Source organism: Heterocephalus glaber, unplaced genomic scaffold (genome assembly GCF_053883595.1).
Source record: "Heterocephalus glaber isolate CG9 unplaced genomic scaffold, H.glaber_assembly_v1.0 deba00001572, whole genome shotgun sequence".
Taxonomy (NCBI): domain Eukaryota; kingdom Metazoa; phylum Chordata; class Mammalia; order Rodentia; family Bathyergidae; genus Heterocephalus; species Heterocephalus glaber.
In genome coordinates this window covers 14,245,970-14,261,739 of record NW_028258357.1, presented here as the reverse complement: position 1 = coordinate 14,261,739, position 15,770 = coordinate 14,245,970, and the positions used below count along the sequence as shown (strand labels likewise).

At 41.3% G+C, this 15,770-nt stretch overlaps 2 protein-coding genes across 9 annotated transcripts in view; one reads left to right on the top strand and one right to left on the bottom strand.

Moving 5' to 3' along the window:
* Positions 1–11,898, top strand: part of Lta4h (leukotriene A4 hydrolase) — a 40,216-nt gene extending 28,318 nt beyond the window's left edge. The window contains exons 16-19 of one of the 2 annotated variants that reach the window (XM_087192618.1): positions 262–357; positions 9,327–9,409; positions 10,213–10,317; positions 11,684–11,898. In XM_087192618.1, the coding sequence (XP_087048744.1) occupies positions 262–357; positions 9,327–9,409; positions 10,213–10,317; positions 11,684–11,801 (402 nt within the window). In that variant the 3' untranslated portion in view covers positions 11,802–11,898. The remainder of the gene's footprint in view (positions 1–261; positions 358–9,326; positions 9,410–10,212; positions 10,318–11,683) is intronic. The other variant, XM_087192619.1, reaches the window with a different exon arrangement.
* LOC106009409 (uncharacterized) overlaps positions 1–15,766 on the bottom strand; it is a 31,595-nt gene extending 15,829 nt beyond the window's left edge. For 3 of the 7 annotated variants that reach the window (XR_015443550.1, XR_002395002.2, XR_015443551.1), the window contains exons 1-3: positions 15,621–15,766; positions 15,077–15,212; positions 14,551–14,676 (exon numbers count right to left, since the gene is read on the bottom strand). Coding sequence is in view for 1 of the 7 variants with exons in the window: in XM_087192623.1 (XP_087048749.1) it covers positions 14,551–14,595 (45 nt within the window). In the remaining 6 variants the exon portion in view is untranslated. Of the gene's footprint in view, positions 1–14,550; positions 14,677–15,076; positions 15,213–15,306; positions 15,447–15,551; positions 15,593–15,620 lie in introns of those variants that run through there. The other 4 variants (XR_015443547.1, XM_087192623.1, XR_015443549.1 and 1 more) reach the window with 3 other exon arrangements.
* Between the last annotated feature and the right edge of the window lie 4 nt (positions 15,767–15,770).

The following is a 15,770-nucleotide window of genomic DNA, read 5'->3' as shown; positions in this document are numbered from 1 at the left end:
ATGATACAAAGGATGTGGGGGGGCTGTTTTTTACTGTCATCTTCACTATTAATAGTCTACTTTTTCAATCGTCTACTTGTTCTTATGTAACATAGATTTTAGGAATCATCAGCAGTAACTTAGTCTCAGGATTATATAAGTAGCTCAGGCTTAAATTTATTTCATATGATGTTCACCCATGTATTTCTTTATTTTTACTTTTATGTAAAAATACCATTAAATTATACATGGATGGAAATAACCAGGTAACATTTATTTTAGGCCAAAGAAGAGGACTTAAATACATTCAATGCCACAGACCTGAAAGATCTCTCTTCTCATCAAATAAACGAGTTTTTAGCCCAGGTGCTCCAGGAAGTAAGTACCAGCCAGAAACTAGAAACTAAAACATTAATGAATGCACAGCATGTACTTTGTACCCATCTGGGAAAAAAATGCTAACATGGACACTCGTAGAAAAAAATAATTTTTACATTTCTTTTTATTTAAAAGAAAGCATTTATTGAATGCCTACTCTGTTTAATATTGTGTTAAATATAAAAATATATAAGGAACGGACCTTGTTATGAAAAAGCTTATAATCTAGTAGGCAGGCGAATTTACATAAAATTTAGCTGGGAAACGTGTTTTAGGAATCATTTGGAAAACTTAGTGAAGGCACCCTTCAAGGGAGGGCTTTTGGAGGTGTGGGACTTGAGTCCGTGAGTGCAGGGCGGCAGGATCCCAGCTGAAGGAGCAGTGGGCTGTGTGAGGAGCTTGACAGAGCCAACCCTAGGAAGGTTGCTTAGACCAGACGTGTTGTTCAGCCAGGAAGTTTAGGTTTTCTTCTGATCAGCAGGAAAGGATTGAAAATTCTGAACAGGCAAGTCATTTGATAAAATGGCAGGTCATGAACTCCAGTGCTGAGAAGACTGTGCAGTTGGTGAAGTTCTTTGGGTGACATGCGGGAGTGAGCCATTGAGGAAGGAGAGGCCAGGCCAGATGCGAGAGAGATTGCACAGGACAAATCCACAGGCTTGTGACCCACCGGATTTGGGGATGAGCAGGAAGGAGTACAAGCAGATTCTGAAGAGAAGCCCAGGTTTGAAAAAATACAGGAACCCAGAAGGAGGTACATTTGGAGAGGGAATCATGGCTGGGCCTTGCATATTACATTAAAGGAGCTCCTCAGACAAGGCCCTCAAGGTGGGTGGAGAAGATCTGAGACAGATTCATGCAGAAATGAAGAACTGGATTTGAGGCAGTCAGGGGCCCTGTCACAGTAAGAAAGAATCAGCTCAGTGCCTCGGGTCATCACAGTTTCATAATTTTCTGTAACCTGGCTGTGTGGCCTAGGACCAGGAAGACAGAAACCTGGAGTGACTCAGGAAGGATGGGGAAAAGCTTGGGGAGAGTCAGAGAGGCCCAGAGGTGCCCTTAGCCAGGTTGTGTAGCAAAGTGGACTTGTACCAACAGTGAATGAGTTTGGATAGCCCAGCAGTCAACAAGAGCAGTGGTTAGTGAGTGTGGAGTGGCTGTCCTTATGGCAAGGAGATAGAGGACAGTTCCTGTCTACCTAGTGGCGCCTCTGCCTGTCCTCCATGGGCACCCCAAACTGCCTGTCCAAACTGAACTCATCACCTCTCTGTCCCTTACCCAGACTTGTTCCCCTTTTAGTGTGGGTTGACATAAGCACAGGAGGTTCATGAACACCCTGAAATGATAGAAGGCTGTCTTCAGGGCAGATCTATCCACAACGGGTCCATAGCAGTCATCAGATCCTCAAAGGGGTCTATAATATAATACAATGGTGCCAAACCTATGGCAGGCATGTTGTTTTTCTCTTAAGACAAAAGATGTTAAATATAAGAGTTGTTTTTCCTAAACTAAAACCTCAGTATTCAGGTTTAATTGCAGAGGTGGCACTTTGCAATAAATAAGTGGGTTTTGGGTTGCAGTTTGGGCCCTCATCCCTAAAAGATTCGCCATCACTGATATAAAAGATCAGAAACTACTATTTTGTAAGGATACTGATAATTTAAAAGTGAGTTCAGAGCACCGCCCCTGGGTGCCGAGGAGCTGAGGAACTGAGCTGCATGGGCCACCAGTAGCACTGCCCCCAGGCACCAAGCAGCTGAGCTGCATGGGCTGCCAGTAGCACCACCAGCTTACACACCCCTCCACCCCCCACCCCACCCCACCCACGAGCCGAGGAGCTGAACTGCCCAGGCTGCCCTCACCACCGCCCCAGGATGCCAAGAGGCCAGGAGCTGAGCTTCAAGGGCCACCAGTAGCACTGCCCCCGCACACACACCAAGGAGCCAGGCAGGGACACACACACACACACACACTGGCACCCACACTCTGGCTGCTGGGCTGCGCCAGTAACTGGATCCACAGCGCAGGGATGCAGGGGGTCATAAGGGCCACTGTCCTGAGCTCCAGAAGATAGAGCAGAAGTGAGCAACAGAAAGAGGGCCTCTCTCAGGCTCCTTGATGAAAATTGAAGCCCCCTGGAAAGGTGAAGAAAATATCTTCAATAAAGGCACACAAGACCACCATATTTGGTAAGTTGGAGGGATCCACACCTCCCATCAGAACCTGGACTCTCTTCAGGGGAAGGGCAGCTGGAACCTGCAGTAGAACCTTGCAGAGTTCAACCCAGCAGGAGGTCAGGGAGCTCAACTTGGAACTTGCAGCCAGAAATCTGCCTGAATCTCGGCACAGCTGCTGGCTTGCTGAGACTCATTGACTCAGATCTGCACACTGCTGCCCACATTGTCTATTGTGACAGCAGAGACATACCCTGAAGGAGGCCCTTTATTTTTATTTTTTATTTTCAAAGTTATTTTTCTCTCTTATTTTTAATTTTTCTTTTTTTTTCAAATTTTTTTCCTCTCTCCCTCTCTCTCACTTTCTCTCTTTCCTACCTTATTCTTCATCTCTCTCCTTTTTTGTCCCTATTCCTGTCCTAATTTGGATTTTTTTCTTTTTCTTTTCTTCTCTCTTTTTCCTTCTCTCAATTGTCATTAGTTTTAAAGGAAAGTGAATACAGTTTCTAGCTTCCCTATTGCTCTTGGTTTGTTCTGTTCTTGTCTTTGTTCTTTCATTCTGTCTTTTCCTCTTATCTTCAACAGTTTCCTAGAGTTTGCCTGATCTTCCTATGTCCTCTGGCCTCACTTCTAACCTTTCCCTATCCTACCTATCTATCCCTCCCTCCCTAACTCCTAAGTCCCCATCCTGAAGGGTAAAGTTGCTATATTGAAGAGTTTATTCACTATACACATATTTTGGGCTGGTCCTCAACTTTGATTTAATTCACACGGTTAAAGGTGATAGGTTAATAGCTACCACAAATTGTCATTCTCTAAGCTGTGCATGATGCTATTGTTGTTGCTGATTATATCACTTGGGCAAAGGTGTTGTGATTGATCTAATCAGTTGTCCTTCCTGGTATACTGAAAACAAGATTGCCTAAGAGTCATTAGAGACTCAAAACCTAAAGACCAGCTATATCTGGAAGACACCTCTGAGAAGCAATCATTCTGTAAGGGTTCTAAATACAAGCAACAAAGATACTTACAATAAGCAATATTGAAGTATCAACCCAGGAATTAAACCAAAATCAGCACCAAAAACAAAAATAGAAATGAGGATACACCTAAACAAAGGCACAAACCCAGACATCCAGCTCACCAAAGGCAAAATCTGGGGGAAACGAGGTGGAAAAATCTGATAATCAACCACCTGGACACCCTGAACTGATAGCTAGGAAGTAAAACAGATGAATGAGGCTCTAGAAAAATTCAAAATGGAAATAATTTCCCAGATAACTACAGAGATGGTGAACAGAATGAAAGACATGGTTAGAGACTCAAGGCAGAAACAGATGAAAATAGATGACCTCAGACCATGTTGGAAGCCATGAATCCCCAGCATAGGAAAGAAATGGAAACCATGAAACAGATTCAAACAGATATCCAGGAGATTAGAAACTCTATTGAAAGTATTCACAGCAGAATGAGCCAATGTGAAGACAGAATATCCGATGTAGAAGATAGGATTATAGTCAGTGTCCATGAAAAGAGAGATTTCTTAAAAATAGTAAGGGACCATGAGAAATCAATCCAGGAGCTCCTAGACAATGCAAAGAAGAATAATATAAGACAGATAGGAATCCAGGAAAAAGGAGAAAATACAAATGACTTGAAAAAACTGTTCACAGAATTAATGACAGGAAACTTCCCTAACAGAGCAAAGGAATTTAACTTACAGATAAGTGAGGCATATAGGACTCTTAACTAGCCATGATCAAAAAAAATTTATACCTAGACATATAAAAAGATCCCAGAAACCCAACAGAAGAACAAAATACTACAAGCAGTTAGAGAAAAGAAACAAATCACATACAAAGGAAAGCCCATCTGAATCAGCAGACTTTTCAACATAAACCCTCAAGTCAAGGAGAGCCTGGAGTGAGGTATTTCAAAAGAAAACAAAAGAGGTATTTTAAAAGAAAACAAATTCCAACCTAGACTGATGTATCCTACAAAACTATCTTTCAAAATTGATAGGGAAATAAGATACTTCCATGGCAAAGAACACCTGAGAAACTTCATGAATACCAAACCAGCACTCAAAAAAATTCTAAATATCTTAGAAAAAGACAGTGAAGGTCACAACTCCATGAGGCCCAACAGAGTAAATCCACCAGGCAAAGCAAGAAATTAAATGGAGAGGGGGGAAAAATAAAAAATAAAAGCCAACAACAAGAAAATAACATGACATGGGTAAGTCAGTACCTATGAGTTATAACATCAATGTTAATGGCTTCAATTCACCAATCAAAAGAAATAGATTGGCAGAATGGAGTAAGAAGCAGAATCCAACAATATGCTGTATACAAGAAACAATACCTAATTAAAAAAGAAATTCACCGACTGAAAGTAAAAGGGTGGAAAACTGTTCTCCATGAGACAGGAGCCCCGAAAAAAGCAGGGCTAGCTATCTTATTTGCAGACAAAGTAGATTTCAAACTAAAACTAATTAAGAAAGACAAGGTTACCACATCCTTGTAAAGGGAACAATACAAGAGGAAGAGATGGCAGTCATATATGCACCAAATACTAATGCCCCCAACTATACAAAACAAATATTAATGGACATGAAAAACCACATAAGCATTAATACAGTGGTAATGGGGGACCTCAATACCTCCTGTCACAAATGAATCATCTAGACAAAAAATCAACAATGCAATTCTAGAACTGAACCAAGCTTTTGAGCAAATGGACTTAATACATGTCTACAGAGTGTTCCACGCCACAAAACCAGAATATACATTCTTTTCAGCTGCACATGGGTCATTCTCCAAAATAGACCACATGTTAGCTCATAGGACATGTCTAAGTAAATGCAAAGGAACTGAAGTTATCCCCTGTATATTATGAGACCATAGTGCAATTAAACTGGAGATCAATAACATAAGAAACCATAAGAACTCCACAAACACATGAAAATTGAATAACACTCTCCTGAACAACCACTGGGTCACAGAGGAAATTAAAAAAGAAGTCAGACCGTTTTTTACAATTAAATGATAATGCTAATACAACATACAAGAATTATGGGACACAGTGAAAGCATTTTTACTAGGGAAATTCATAGCAGTGAATCCCCATACTAGGAAAACAAAGTGAGCTCAAATAAACAGCCTAATGCTGAACCTTAAGCTCCTAGAAAAAGAAGAGCAAGACAAACCTAAAGCTCATACAAGGGAGGAAATTACAAAGATCAGAACAGAAATTAATGCAATGGAGACTAAGGAAACGATACAAAAAACTCAATAAATCAAAAGATTGGTGTTTTGAAAGGATAAATAAAATCAATAAACTCTTAGCCAACTTTATCAAAAGAAGAAAAGGCTAAAATCCATGCAATTAGAAACAAAAAAGGTGAAGTCAAAACAAATCCAGCAGAAATCCAGTGAATCATCAATACCTACTTTGAGAACCTGTACTCTAATAAAATGAAAAGTACAGAAAAAAATGGACAGATTCCTAGATATATACTACCATAGTTGAACAAAAAAGATATAAAAATTCTAAACACCCCAATTACAATCAGTGAAATGGAAAACATATTTAAAAATTTACCAACCAAGAAAAGCCCAGGTCCTGATGGCTTCACTGCTGAATTCTACAGGACATTTAGAGAAGAACTATTGCCAGTACTCTTTAAACTCTTCAATTAAATTGAAAGGGAAACAATACTTCCAAATTCATCCCTGGAAGCAAATGTTACTTTGATTCCAAAAGCAGAGAAAGACCCACCCAAAAAAGAGAACTACAGGCCAGTCTCCCTAATGAACATAAATGGAAACATCCTCAATAAAAAAAAAAGAAAAGAAAAGAAAAAAAATCCTCAATAAGATATTGCCAAACAGAATACAGAGGGTCATCAAGAAGATCATACACCCTGACCAAGTTGGATTTATCCCAGGGATGCAAGAATGGTTCAACATACGTAAATCAATAAATGCAATACACTATATTAACAGAGCCAAGGACAACCATATGATCATCTCAATAGATGCAGAAAAACCATTTGACAAAATTCAACACCCATTCATGATAAAAAAAACCCTACAGAAAATTGGAATAGATGGTCTTTATCTCAGCCTGGCTATCTATGAAAAACCAACAGCCTTTGATCCCTGATACCAAAAAAAAAAAGAAAGAAAAACCAACCGCCAGCATCATACTAAATGGTCAAAAACTGAAATCCTTCATGCTAAAAATCAGGAACAAGACCAGGATATCCACTATCACCACTCCTGTTCAATATATTTCTGGAAACATTAGCCACAGCAATTAGACAAGAGAAAGAAATAAAAGGAATAAAGATAGGAAAGGAAGAAGTTAAAACTGGCATTATTTGCTAATGATATGATATAATCTACATAGAAGACCCAAAAAAATTCTGCCAAAAGACTTCTAGATTTACTTTACAGATTTAGTAGAGTAGCTGGATACAAGGTCAACACTCAAAAATCAATAGCCTTCTTGTACACAAATAACAGACTCACTGAGAGAGAAATTAGGGAAACAGGCCCAGGGATTTAGCTCAGTGGTTTTGCTGCCTGCTTTGTAAGCGCAAGGACCTGAGTTTGCTCCCCAGTACCAAAAAAAAAAAAAAAAAGAAAAGAAAATGGAAAGAGATCCCCTGTTCCTGCATGGGAGGAACCAACATAGTGAAAATGGCCATACTTCCAAAACTGCTATACAGATTCAATGCAATCTGCATTGAAATCCCAACAGTATATTTCACAGAACTAGAGAAAACAATCCAAAAATTCATTTGGAACCAGAAGAAACCTAGAACACAAAAGCAGTTCTAGGCAACAGAGACATGATCGGGTATAACAATTCCCAACTGGAAACTATACTACAAAGCCACTGTGATAAAAAGTGCATGGTACTGGCAAAGAATAGACCCAAGGATCAGAGGAATAGATTGAAAGATGCAGAAACAACTCCAGACATACTCAGCTACCTCGTCTTTGACAAAGGAGCCAACCGTCCTCACTGGAGGAAAGATACCCTCTTTAAGAAATGGTGTTGGAAAAATTGGATTTCAGCCTGCCAAAGATTAAAATTAGACCCTCATCTTTTACCATGCACTAAACTAAAATCAAAGTGGATTAAAGATCTAAATATTAAAACAAATACTAAACTTGCTGGAAGATAAGTTAGATAGAACTCTCAAAGACATTGGCATAGGAAAAAACTTTATGAATAAATCCTCAGTAGCATAGGAACTAGCACAAAGAATCAACAACTGGGATCTCATCTCATTCAAAAGCTTCTGCACTGCAAGAGAAACCACCAACAGAGCTAACAGACAGCCTACAATGTGGGAACAAATTTTTACCAGCTGTTCCTCAGACAAAGGTCTACTATCTAGAATATATAAAGATCTCAAAAAAATAGACCCCCCAAATATAAAGACCCAATTCAAAAATGGGCATCTGAAATGAACAGACATTTCTCAGACAAAGAAGTAAAAGCAGCAAATAAATATATGAAAAAATGTTCAACATCATTGGTCATTCGCGAGATGCAGATGAAAACAACACTGAGATTCCACCTCCCCCCAGAAAGAATGGCTGCTATCAAGAAATCAACCAGTAACAAATGCTGGCAGGGCTGTGGAGAGAAATGAACCCTTCTTCCTTGTTGGTGGGAGTGCAGACTGGTGCAACCACTGTGGAAATCAATATGAAGATACCTCAAAAAACTAGGTTTCAAGGTCCCATTTGACCCAGCTATTCCCCTGCTGGGTATCTTCCCAAAAGAATTAAAAGAATCATACCACAGTGATATTATGCACACCCATGGTTATAGCGGGACAGTTTATAATAGCTAAAACTTGGAAACAACCCAAGTGCCCATCAACTGGAGACTGGATAAAGATGTGGGTTTTTTTTTTTTTTATAAAATGGAGCACTATTCAGCCATACAGAATGAAAACCTAGAGGCATTTATAATTAAATGGATGCATATTGAAGCCATACTCAAGTGAAATAAATAGGACACACATGTGTAAATACCGAATAGTTTCTCTGGTGTGAGAAGCTAAAGGTGTAAATAACATTCAAAATGTATAATTGATAATGTGAAATAGGAAGAAAAGGTCTAAAGGAGTAGTGGAAGTGGGAGGTGTGGGGGAAAGGAAAGAAGGGAAAAGAAAAGATAGAACAGCATAAAATGGAAATAAAGTCTTTGTAAATAGGGAAGGGTGGAGGGAGGGCAGGGGAATGGGGAAATAATAAGAACCAAGGTACACCATGTAAATGTTCAAAATCCCAATGATGAATGTAACTATTGTATACCTAAAATGTACCAATAAACTTAATGCAAAATAAAATAAAAGTGAATGCAGAGGAAATACACAAAGATAAAGCTGGGAGCAGTTGGTGAGGAAAAAATTAAGGAAGTATAATTTTATCTGGAGACGGGAATAAATTTAGGCTGTATGAGAGGAAGGGAAGGAGTTGAGAGACTATGGAAAGGGTCTTGAAGGTAATATTTTTACTAAAAATTCTGAGAATATTTCTTATTTAACTCACTTAGGTACCTCACAATAAATTCCCTGTGCTCATCGGATACAACATCCTTATCCAAAATAAGTTTGCACAAAATTTACTTTCTTCTATTTTTATCGAACTTGCTTCTATATCATAAAATACTCAGTATTTTAATCTGGCTAAAGACTTTCTCTCCAGCTCCTTTCTTCCAAGGAATCCTGTTGAAATGATACATTATACTTATTTATTTTGCTCTTAGGCACCTCTTCCATTGGGGCACATAAAGCGAATGCAAGAGGTGTACAACTTCAATGCCATTAACAATTCTGAAATACGATTCAGGTACACCATTTTAACTTGTCTCTGTGGAAGAAAGTAGAACCCTTGTTTAAAAGGTGGAGAAAGGGAAAGCGGTGTCTAAGACCTCCATGGGTCTTGAGAAATCTTTGTCATCTGTTTAAATAATTAGAGTGTTATTTAAGGGATACGTAGTTGCAATGTCTGTAAGATGTTATCATTAATCTTTTTGTTAGACTTTATTCTAAGCTGCTCTTGCCTTAAAAAAAAAAAAAAATAGAACAAAGGATTCAGTAGTAAATAGGCCGAAATAGTCATCAGCCAAATTGACTCTGAAGTGGCAGTAGTCAGAAACATTTGGTTCTATGTCAGCTTTCTTTTTTTTGGTACACAGGGATCGAACTCAGGTCCTTCCGCTTGAGAGGCAGGCGGTGGAACCACTGGGCTAAATCCCCGGCCCAGCTTTCTTAATTAAGATTTGAAGTTTAATTCCTCCAGAAATTGCATTTATAAGGTCCATGAGCACCTCTGTAGTCCAAACTTTTTTTTTTTCTGCACCGGGGATCAAAGTCAGGTCCTTGCGCTTGCGCAGCAGGCTGCGAAACCACTGAGCTAAATCCCCGGCCCATAATCCAAACTTTTTAAAACATGCTACCTTCTCGCACAGTCATCTCCCAGAACCATATTATATATGGATTTGAGATTCTCAGAGTAAAGACAGAAAGTGCTGTGTGATATGGCTGTAATAGGATTATTCGTCTTTGACAGTAATATTCAGATGGGCTTGTTATTTCCTTTTCCTTCCTGCTCCTCTTCTTCCCCACAACCCCTGAAAATCCTCCTTTCAGATGGTTACGGCTTTGCATTCAATCGAAGTGGGAGGAAGCGATTCCTTTGGCTCTAAAAATGGCAACTGAACAAGGGAGAATGAAGTTCACACGACCTTTATTCAAGTAAGTCTTAGTCAAACTATGCTTCCTATTTATACAAGGAATGGGAAGAAAAATCTAAAACATTTTTTTATTGCTAAGATACTTTGTAAAAAAGTTTTAAATTTATTAAAGCTTATTATTGATATAGGAGGAATTCATATTTCTGAATATGTAAAGTCGGGATAATTTTATTAGCTTTTTAAGAAGTATTGTATATGGATTACCTATTACTGTCAAACAGGGTTAGACGCTAATGAGAAGAAAATAAAACAAAGTCATATAAACCAAAGGATTTTAAAAAGAATTAAGAGATATTGGTGAGTAGGAATAGGCAAGAAAAAGAATCTAAAACTAAATTCAAAGAGAAATGAGCAAATTAAACAAAACTTTTTGATTCAAATGTTGCTAAGAAGTAGAAAAGTAGGTTGCTTGAAATATAGTAAAGGAATGCTTGGTAAAAGGGGGAAAGTTATATTTTGGCAGCTAGATAAGATTGAAGAATATCTCCATGGAATTGAGACTATGCGTTTGTTTTATAGTCTGAAAAAATACAGTCATGATATAAATATCCATGATTAATGTATTTGCTTTTCATTTACTTCACTGGCATTATAAAATTTGGCAATACAAGTCATGTCTAGTTTTTAAAATATAGCCACAAAATTTTTAAGTAAAGTGTTTCAAAGTATACTTTATATACTTTCCATGATTGAAACCTGTCAAGCTTTGAATTGAGTAAAGTACATTTTAAACAGGTTTTAAACAAGAATATACCTTTTTAGGAAAAAATAAATATTTCTTCCTTGTGATTTACAGATAGCTATATTCGAAATGATCGATCCTGTATTTTCTATGGTCATTCCAATTTATGTACCATCTTTATGATTTTACAATGGTTAGTATTTTTACTCTGTGTTGAAGTTTTCAGAAGTTCTTTTTATGAATTTCTATTTTTACACTCTTAAAGTTTTGATTAAAAATATAAACTTTAATAAGGAACTTTTCAAAAAGACAGAAGTCTTTGGTGTGGTCTTACACAAGGCGGATGTAGCCAGCCAGTAAGAGGATAGCGCTCAAACCCCAGTCCTCCCGTGCTGCTTGGTAAACAGCCACTGTCCCGGCCCCTCCGGCCCCTCCCGGGACCCCTCCCCACCTGTCTGTGACCGAGTGTGTGAGGGCCAATCAGTATGTGACACAGAGGTTAGCACAGGTCCTCTGATTGCTGGGACCTGTGCTTTGTTGGGAGACACTTCGCTTTCACCCCTGCAGTCATCTTTAACCTTGGGTGTTGACTTGTGTTCCTGTTCTCCCTCCACCTCCATCTCCATTTCTCTTTCTCCTGTGACTGTCTCCCCGCACCGCCCTGTCTTTCCTTTTATATTGGCAGGGACCTGGCCGCCTTCGACAGATCCCATGACCAAGCCGTCCAAACCTACCAAGGGCACAAGGCCAGCATGCATCCTGTGACCGCAATGCTCGTGGGGAAGGATTTAAAGGTGGACTAAGGACCTGCCATGTGCCGATTTCAGAAATTTCTTTTTTAAATTTAATGAAGAAATATAAAACTTCAACTTACATTGTAATTAAAAAGATGTCTTTTCAGTTTTGTTTTTTTTACTGTCAGTGATTTTTCTGAATTTTGCAACTTTTTTTTTAAACTGGTGGTATACTCTTTGAAAAGTAAATTGTAGTGAACTTATATCTTTTGATTTACAGGTTTAAATTTTTTAAATTTGTTTTTTCCCACCATGGTCATGAACTGTGTCAACATATTCTTTACCTGAATTTTTTTGAAGTTCTTTCACTTGAATCTGTTGCAACCCAAAGACTCAGCATGGTGAGGGTTTGAGTCTTAAATAGCCTCGCAAATGCACACTGGATTGGACTTGCTCCCCACCACCTGGGGGACACAGGTGGACCCCCTCACCAACACGCGTAAACTCCAAGCAGGACCCCTGCTCCCCAGCCCCGGTGCCATCCTGCTGATCCAGTGGACTTGTCCCGGGCTCCTCTGTCCAGGCATCAGATGGCTGCCCTCGGGATCAGCTCCTCCATTGGCCCCTTTGAGTAGTCACCTGATGTGCTGATGACCCTGCTGCCATACTCAGACATGCTTTGCCCCCCACAGCACGCAGCATATAGAATCATGCCCTGAAACAGTGGGACTCTTGAAGCAAAGGCAAGAATGACCAAGCACGCCCATGAGTGCAGCGTAGTGCCCCAGGGTACCTACATCAGCAAGCAGTTTGAGAACCATTGCTGTATTAGTTAGTATTCTTTGATCACCTGCAACAGCAACACAAGTGACTGATTATTTGGCGGGGGAGGGGGCGTACCCCATGGACAGAAGGGGCCTGCAGAGGCACCAGGTCTTCTGTCTCCACTCTGTGTCTCTAGTCCACATTGTACAGTCTGGATACCTCCAACCCTGCTGTTACAAATGGTTCCTTCCACAAGGGGACATCGTCTCAGTGCCAAATTCACAGACCCTGAGACTGACCCCGGTCAGGTCCACCCCTGGCCAAATATCCTCTAGCCATGAGGAATGTTACCTTAGAGAATAATCCACCCAAAAATGCTGATGCAGTGGCGAAAGTCTGAAAATGGTTAGGAATGGACACCCAGAGGATGGATGGACCCATCCCTGGAGTCCTGAGAATTCTCCCTTGTCCCACTGTCTCTCACAATTGTGTCCTGTTGGAAACTGGCCTGCACTGCAGTGTGATTGGGTTAAGTCTCTGCTCTCATTTGCCCCATTGCATGGAATACCAGAGGAGGGAGCGAATCCCAGTGTAGAATCACATTGTAAGTGGTCAGACCTCAGCAAATCCATGCACCCCAATCATGCTTTGTAAGGCTGCTTCTGCCCTATCAGCTTCCAAGACAAATGAAGCTGCCGTTTCCTGGCACCGACCAGTGATGCTGAAAGTGAACTGAGGCAAAGGGGGAAGAGAGGTGTGGAGGATGCCATGGAGAAGGCAGAGGGCGCTGAAGACAAACCTATCCTGGGAGAGGGTTTCCTGAGGCTGGCTCAGTGGGTGCCCCCTCCCCCCCGGCTCAGTGCAACTAATAAGCATGTGCTGTGTCTGAGCCAGCTCAGATACCCACACGCTTACTGGATGAGCAAAGATAGATTTTAGGTAGCACTGAAAAAAAGAGGTACATGGGTATGCTAAAGCAGCTGAAGGTCACTGAGCCCAAGCAAAGAAAGTTGAGACGTGTTGGAAAAAGAATAAGTCTGCTTCACAGTGCCCAGGGCCTGAGATTAGAGTCCTTAAACCACCAGGAGTGGGGGCTGTGTCATCTTGGAATTATTCAGAAGTCGAGGACTTCCAATCCTCACTGGGGATAACAGGACCTCTTAGCTTAAATCTGCATCCATCGCTGGACAGCACCATGAAGGCAAAGGATGTCTCATTTATTTCACGCCCAGCACCTCACATAGAGCTTTTTATACCTACATAGCAGGTGTTCAAGAAATGTTTGTTGAATGCATAAATGAAATGAATGGAGGAGCCAGGGAGAAGGTGGGTCACAGCCAAGGGCTTCCGCTTTCCCGTAGATACAGGGGATCAGGCCAGCCTCTGAGATCAGACAGCTGGATGTTGAGGGTGAAGGCTGTGGAACCCACTGACGTGCAGGGTGCATCCCAGGGCAGAACCATGAGTCTGTAGGGCCACAGGACATCTGCCTGCCTTGGTGAACAGAGATGGTTCGGCATCAGTGCATGGGCTCAAGTGTAGGCATGGAGTTAGGGCTGCAAAGGACTTTGCTCCTGTTTGGGCAAGGCTGGTCCAGGTGAGCAACTGGAATGAGCTTCCTAGGAAGTAAAGGAGGAAGCAAGAAGGGCAGAGATGATGGAGGGAAGAGCTGGAAGGCTGGAAGTTCCAGTCAGGAGTGAGATGTCAAAATTTAGGATGACTCATCGAATTCAGGCAATGATAATTCCAAGGTGTGGGCAAAGTGGGTGGCTGAAGGGCAGTTTGCAGTTAGACTAGGACGCTATCTTAGGAGAGACGGGGTGTGGACATGGAGATAATGGGAGAAGCTGAGTCACTTTCTGATGAAGTCTGTGGTAATGGAAACAGACAATTCAGGGTTTTCTACTGCAATAAACCCTTACCCGGGCCGGGGATTTAGCTCAGTGGTTCCACCGCCTGCCTCACAAGTGGAAGGACCCAAGTTTGATCCCCATACCAAAAAAAAATAAAATAAAAATGATGATTTAAAATAAATAAATAAACAAACCCTTACCCGCTGAATTCTCCTAAAGCGCTGCTTCATTAAAGCAGTGCACATCTTTCTTCAACTCCTTTTTCATCCAATTCAGAGTTCTTCCACACTCGCGGTAATGACTTGGGTGCACGGAGCAGTTAATCCCTGGTAAAGAAGCGTAATTGGCTTGGTGTGGAGTGAGAGTTGCCCTTGGAACCTTACCCAAAGTGACTCCATCTAGTAGTGCACACCCTACACCAGCCATGCAGGGGCCCCCAGTGGCCAGCAGGTGCTGACGTGCCAGGCTGTGCCATAACAAGGTCACCCAGCATTGCCATGGGCAGCGCCTGCTGAGACCAGCAGCGCTCCCTGATGAGGCTGGGATGGGAGCAGAGTACACACAACTTTCCCCAAGCCCCTTCTTGCTCTCAATCCTGCTTTTGCTGTTTTAATCAGTGATCTGGAAAACCCACAAGCCTAGCACAGGGGTGGGCAACTTTGATAGTGCCACAACTCACAAGTCAAGTTATTTGCTCTGTCAGTAACCCCTAATCCACTCACTCACCAACTAGACTTGTCCAAGTGTTCTTTTGACTGTCAACCTCCTCTTAGTTTGGAGGCAGCTGTTTCTTTTATGTCTCTCTGGTAAATTTGCATAATTAGGAATATCCAGGTGCCAGGAAGGAAGAACATTCATAGAGCTGTAGAGGTAATACACAGTATTAAAGTCCAGGTCTTCTACAACATTTCCACCATCCACATGCTGATCCCAGGCCTTTCCATGTATGAACTCACTTTATCCTCCCGAGAACCCTTCAGAGTAGATACTATTATCCTCATGTTATAGACAAGGAAAATAAGGCCCAGAAAAGTCAAGTAACTTTCCCAGAAGCCAGACGGGTAGGAAAGGGCAGAGCCGGGATCTGAGCCCAAATTGCTGCACAGAGCAGTTAACCCCTTTGCCTCTGAGTGGGAGTAACTCACTTCACCCAGGGCAGAAAGTATGGGCCCTGAGCGGCAGTGGTTATCCAGTGGCTGACCTTCAGCTGTGAAAATGACCGCTGGCCTTTGAGGTCTTCCCTATGGAGCAAGAGTGTCAGAAGACTTACCTGTGACGGGGAGTCGTTGCTCAATGTGTGTTTGCGGAACAAACGAATGAGTGGAGATTGCCACACTGCTGGGTGTCTCGCTTGGCCATCAGAGTGAGTTTTACAGTTGAGAAATTCCAGACAGCCAGGAACCTGCTGTTCATAAGATAC